Source organism: Odontesthes bonariensis, chromosome 10, assembly GCF_027942865.1.
Source record: "Odontesthes bonariensis isolate fOdoBon6 chromosome 10, fOdoBon6.hap1, whole genome shotgun sequence".
NCBI lineage: Eukaryota > Metazoa > Chordata > Actinopteri > Atheriniformes > Atherinopsidae > Odontesthes > Odontesthes bonariensis.
In genome coordinates, this window is record NC_134515.1 from 19321101 (window position 1) to 19327332 (window position 6232).

General features: G+C 39.7%; 1 protein-coding gene across 1 annotated transcript; it reads right to left on the reverse strand.

The window, feature by feature from the left end:
• Positions 1-172: 172 nt before the first annotated feature.
• On the reverse strand, positions 173-5905 carry slc26a10 (solute carrier family 26 member 10). Its single transcript, XM_075475660.1, has 18 exons — positions 5602-5905; positions 5018-5128; positions 4702-4859; positions 4406-4570; positions 4169-4321; positions 3999-4081; positions 3751-3898; positions 3541-3654; positions 3197-3274; positions 3017-3112; positions 2537-2643; positions 2184-2253; positions 1791-1973; positions 1634-1688; positions 1439-1527; positions 1289-1343; positions 1056-1162; positions 173-949 (listed from the first exon to the last, which is right to left on the reverse strand). The coding sequence occupies exons 1-18, from the start codon at positions 5864-5866 to the stop codon at positions 911-913; spliced, it is 2076 nt and encodes a 691-aa protein (XP_075331775.1). The 5' UTR covers positions 5867-5905; the 3' UTR covers positions 173-910.
• Between the last annotated feature and the right edge of the window lie 327 nt (positions 5906-6232).

The window sequence follows — 6232 nt, forward strand, 5'->3', positions numbered from 1 at the left end:
GCAGGCGCAGAAATTTACAGTATCTCATTGAATACAAAGACTGCTCTTCTTCCCTCTTCAAAATCTGACAAAGTGGCATGCTTCACATTCCAGTGTTCCCCCCAAAATGTATTAATTTTTGATAGCTGTAGCAATCCAAAAAAAAAAAGAGTAGAAACTTAATACCCCTGTGTCTATGATATTTATTCATGTTAGTTTACATTTCAATGGGCAAAAACAATACAATCTAAATTCTGTTTTTGGAGTCATATTTGTTGTGTTGAAAGCCAGTCAATGGCACAATTGCTGTACAAAGATCTTTGGCTGAGATTCAAGTTAAAATACAGAAAATGTAAAGTCAGAATGGATTTGCCTTTAATCTACATAGTGGCATCTTCAAACTTGGCTTCCAAAACATATAAATATTAATATATTTTAACAAACTATGCAGTGCACTTCATATTTAGTTGTATAGCAGACAACGAACAGCAACTAAATAAATATTACCATGCCAAAATACATGATAAATGATTATCAAAAAAAAAAAAAGACAAAACTGTCTTAACTAGAACTAGAACAAGTCAGAAACAGTATTACAGACATAACTTTTTGATATTTTTTTCTGCATGACGACAAGATTCCTCCTACTGGACTTGAACCCAGCTGGTTTACATTTAAGTGTGAATCCAATATCTGCAAAAGAACTGGTAACACTGGTGATGTAAAAGTAGTTGTAATTCATCCTACGACAACAGGCTACTGCTTCTTTGGAACACTAATATACAGTACAAGCAGAACCAAATGCTGGAGTGCTCCTGCACAGCTGAGAAGAGATTGGCTTCTCTAATGAAACAGAAGTCCTGGTGCCCTCTGCCATTCTAGTCCCAGACACTTGGCCAAAGTCAGCATGACTCATTATCGTCCTCCTGGCTTACACCCAAACTGTTGTGGTGTTCTCTGGAGGTTTTTCCTATAACAGATGACAGCAGTAGTAAAATCTTTTTCTTTTTACGATGACTGATGTAATAAGAAAACAGTGTGTCCTCTTTTTTTTCTTAACAGATTTTGATCTCTACCTTCTGTTGTTGAATGTACATCACAGCATCATGAACGGTGACAAAAATATGTTGAGGGTTCATGTGGTTCATTAGGCCACTTGATGTCAGGATCTTTAAGACACTCTCTATGGGAACAGAGGGGTATAACCAGTCTGTATGTGTCATAACAAATGTTTCAAAAAATTCTACTCAACATTGTAGTAACTGAGAAAACAATTGGGAAAAAAATGTTATGGATCAATTAGTCTTACCATTGCAGTTTGCCAAATACACGTGAACTCCAATTTTTTTGCATTCAGTGCACATCTGCAAAAAGGCAAAAGCCATCACTATGAATGAAGAAATGGGGGAGGACATATTTTACAGTGAGGTATATTCTTGTCTTTCTTTTGTTCGCTAACCTGTGTGAAGAGTCGTGCTCCAGCGACATCAACAAATATCACACCGCTGCAATCAATCAGCACGGACTGGACATCGCTCTCAGATGTTTCTGCAGAGAAAAAAAGTTGCAGGTTTCCTTTCCATTGTCTGCAGCACAAGAGAATGTAAACAGTGAAGTAAAATCGCTTTAAAGTTTTATTAAAGGCTCTACTAACCTGATTTAAAGAACTCATTTTCTGAGGAAAACGATGTGTTTGCAATGCCTCCTTCCTGAAGAGCAACATAGGAATCAAATAGTATTTCACTGTGTATGAATTTTTAAAAAATATGCATATCATTTCGTTATCGCTCATTCAGAGATTTCAGTCATACCACAGTGCTGACAGCGGTCTCTCTCTCCCGTTTCTCCATAGCTTTCCTGGCCTTCTCCCGGCTGCGGATCTTCTCTGGCGTCAGGCCCAACAGCTTGCTCATTTGTTCTCTAAAGAAGCTGCGGTTGCCATAGTAAATAGGCCCGTTATAATTTAGGATCTTCACTCCGGGCACTTCATAACACTGAAGGGAAAACAGGATAGTCACATCTTCAATTTTCTTGGAAATTCCTGAATCATCTCTGAGATTATAACTACTAATAGGCACTTGAATAAGAAAATGTCTTCTTATTTCATGCAGTCATTTTGCATGCCTTAGGATTAAAGTAAATACCTGAAGTAGACTGTTCATTTGAATCCATTGGAATGAATAATAACCTCAGACGATGCTCACCTTGCTGTGGTTCTCCAGAGATCTGTATATTTCTGTGTTGCTTGCCCGTCCAAGTACTGAGCAACCAGCCCTGTTGAAACATTGGCAATCAATAAAAAATGTAAGTGCCACAATATGATAAATGTATTGATACATTTATAAATCTATTGAGCCTGCCTTGAACACTCAGCTTTGTAGTTCATGTAATAACATTGAAGAATTTTTTCTTGCATGTGAGCATGAGGTATAAGGGAATTTACTGTATATTTAATATCAACAGATTAGCGTGGTATTCTCCACAGCTAAAAATCTGACAAGAGCTGCTGTTGCTGGATTGCATCACAGTTTTTGGACAAAAGGAATGGAAAATGTACCTTTGTGTGCGACAGATAACAGTCATCATAGAGAACACCACTCCTATAGCCAGCCCGAGATCCACATTGAGTACCACCACAGACAGCCAGGTTACAACCCAAACCATCTACACAAACGCAGAAAGACAATAACGTGAAAAAACTAACCAAAAGAAAACAATTAACAATAGAAGCATTTCACTGTAAATTATGGGTAATTCTTGCCAAGCAGTCGGAGCACAAGTGCAAGGGTTAAGGTGATTTATCTGACATAATAATTCTAGGATGGACGAGTATTAATTTCAAATAACCTTGCAACCATGACGGCGCGGGCATTGTTTAAAAGTACATACATCAGCAATTTGTCAGTAGGCAACTAGCCTCAAAAAAATTCAAACTAAACTGTGGATATAATTAACCAAGTTTCTGTCTGTTTTATCTTGTTTATCCTTGCATGAACACCACACGCTTATACCCCATAATTCCATTTAATGGCCTTACAAAGTCAAGCTTGCTGATTCTCCACAGCTCAGGTAAGTCTTGGAACTGCAAGAACATCTGGCTGAGGCTGGTAACATTGATGCATGCCAGGGCTGCCTAAGGAGAGAGACAGATGAGGAGAGTGAAAATGGAATTTCTTCTTTTCTGATGCGTTGTGTAGATTCAAGCAAGAAAGCACACCTTGGGTAGGAAGTAGAACAGCGGTCCAATCAGCAGCAGGACAATCAGGACAACCAGACTAGTGAACAAGCCAGAGAGCTGCAGGAAGACACACACACAAATGCCTTCACCAATACAAACGAAACATGTAGGTTAGATGTGAAATTGTGATTTTGTATTTCCATTTTACCAGTTTTGGATATGTCTCACTATATTTGCCTCAGTGTATCAAACAGTAATTAAACAAATTCAAATTCCTTCCAATATCTCCACATGAATACTTTTTTTTTCTATTGGTGTGACCTTTGTTTATTTTTGAGCTGCAGACTTGACAATGAAGCCTCATCATGCACCATGCACACTACCTGAGTGTATCCTCCAGCACTCTCAAGTATGTTAGTGGTTGCTAGAGTGGCTGAGCTTGGGAAGCAGGTGAAAAAGGAGGACACTGTGTTGGTGATCCCATGAGCCAGCAGCTCCTGAAATCAATCCCAGGTTCAAAGGGAAATGTCAACATATTGGTAAGAATATAATATGACATTTCAGAAAAGTGCTTTAACGTTGCTGAAATTGACCTGGTTGGGATGGATAGAATATCCATGCTTATCAGCGTAAATCATTGCCAGTGAAACGGACACAGCATATCCAACAAATGTTATGGCTATTGTGTCTCCGGCAATGGCAGGGAAAGTGTGAAAGGCTGGCAACTGTGGCTTTGGGAATCTGATGACACAAAAATTTGTAAACATTAGTAAGTACTGGTAGCTTCATAGATTATAGATATTTAAATTTTCATCTTTTCTCCCAAATTCTTAAATATTACCCTGCAGGGATATGACCAACTATCTCAATGTTGTAAGTGGAGTCCAGCGAGGAGGCATAGGCCACGCATGTAGCAATAATCACCTGAAGAGAAGAGCATAAAACCACGATTTAAAACCTGTTAATTACATTTGAATAATCAAACTTTTATTTCTTAAGAATTCAGCTGACCGTAAGAATCTCCACAGGGATGGGTGTACGCAGGCGGTGCCGATAACGTGTGTTGACCTCTTTAACAGGGACCAAGACAGCCAAACACACCAGAGAGATCAGCAGCTCAGCCATGTTAGTGTGGGGCAGGTTCTCCATCACTGATGCTAAAGTCTGAGCACACAAACCAGTGAGCAGACTCATTTTTCTCAAAATAACATTTTGGGAGATCACACCAAAACAAGAAGCAATGATCACCTTGAAAAGGTAAAAAGTCCCAGTGTGCCGAGGGAGCCGCAGGCCCAGCATGCTTTGCAGCTGTGAGATGGTGACATGGAAGGCAGCAGCACTGGTGAAAGCCTTAATAACTGGCTCTGAGAGATAGGTGGAGAGGAAGCCCAGCTGAAGCCCAAACATGCAGAGCTGGGATACAAGAGATGAGCACCATTTTGGAATCAAGTCTAATGTACGTACAAGTACAAATCTGCTTTGACTTGCAATACATTTTTAATTTTGTGACATTTACACGGTGAAACTTTGCACTTCTGTCTTACCATAATGATTCCTGAGAGAAGTGCGACAGCCGAGGCCACACCAATTCTCTGGGCCTCAAAGTTGGCTGCCTCATTCGAACTGGAGTTCATCTCCAGAGGAGTGGGAACCAGCTGCTCCACTACGGAGCCAGTCATCAGACTCACTACAGCAAAGGTACCTGAGAAGGTAAAGTCATCTCAGTAACAGTGAAGAACACATTATCTGAGCTCAGACTTCAAGATACTACATTCAAAGCACGTATGTTGTTTTTGGTGATTAAGCTATGTTTGTTCAACTGTTCTTGAGTCTATAATAGATGGTGGATGGACTCCTTACCTGTGGACACATGGCGACCTGTGCCAAAAAACATGTATAGGACAACAGGGAAGAAGGAGGTGTAAAGGCCAAATATCGGAGCGACGGATGTGAGTAATGCAAAGGCCATGCCTTAGGAAAAGAACACAAAAGAGAGAGTTTATTTATAACAAAATCCTTTTTTTTTAGAATGTAAAATGAGTCCTTACTTGTGACACGAAGGCTGAGACATGTTGTGCAAAATGAGAAGCAAATTTCACAGAAGGTTCAGAAATTAACACGAGACTGTATTTTCAATTATTCTTAACAGTAAAACTGTTCAGTTGAAAAGTTTAAAGTAGCATTTTCAATTTTCAAGCAGATATTAAGCCTGTATTAGTGATACAAATAAAAAAGTAGGCCTGTCAGTGAAAAAACGATTCTAACATTACAAACAGTCAACAGTTATTATCATCATCATCATTATTATTATTATTACATTTTTATCATTACATTTTGGGACGTATAAAAGAGGAAAAAATGCCAAATCCTATAGAAAACCTATAAAAAATAGTTTTCTATAGGAGTTCTGATTATGTTTCTGATAGTACCATATCTTTACTGACCTTGTGGGATATGAAGAATACCAACAGTCAGCCCCGCAACAGTATCTCCTAAAATCCATTTTTTCAGCCTGTATCTCGGGAGCCAGCTGAAAATGGGGACTCTTTCCCTCAACAGGTGAAGGCAGGCTCGCTTTGAACACCTGACCTTCCCGGCGAGTTTTTCCCGGAGCCGCAAACTTCCACTCGCGTTATCATCGGAGCCGTAAGCCTGCTTGAAGCGGTCCTCCGTGTAAACATTCCTGTACACGGCCACAGAAGCGCTCATGTTGTCCTGCAAAGAGCCGACTAGTGATGCTTAACCATACAAGTGCGGTGGCTGAATCAGTGAAGGTGTTTTCAGTTGCAATACATTTATAGCGGACTCTGCCCTGACCTCAAGAGCCATTACATTTTCCTGTCAGACTCTTCTTAGCCAATGACATGGCTCACAGCTTAACTTTTTTTTCTTACAGTATTGAACAACTCTTTACACATCTTTGGCCTGCCGCAAATAACATAAAGGTGCACTGGTTCATTTTTTTCCCTAAAGGGATCCTCTGGGTCCTACTGCTAAAAGGATTTTTTTAAAACATCTTTTCTCATCAGAGAGCAGTCCAACAGCTGGCTGTCCTTCACTTGTAAACCCTCCTTC

Bases quoted from the DNA above. Each gene is read 5' to 3' on its own strand.
- slc26a10 (XM_075475660.1), bottom strand. From the start codon at position 5,866: ATGAGCGCTTCTGTGGCCGTGTACAGGAATGTTTACACGGAGGACCGC. The intron at 4,571-4,701 runs GTAAGACAGAAG...CTTGTATCCCAG, and splicing joins TTCTCTCAGGAATCATTATG to CTCTGCATGTTTGGGCTTCA. The intron at 3,275-3,540 runs GTAGTGTGCATG...GTCTTCCTGCAG, and splicing joins GTGCTGGAGGATACACTCAG to CTCTCTGGCTTGTTCACTAG.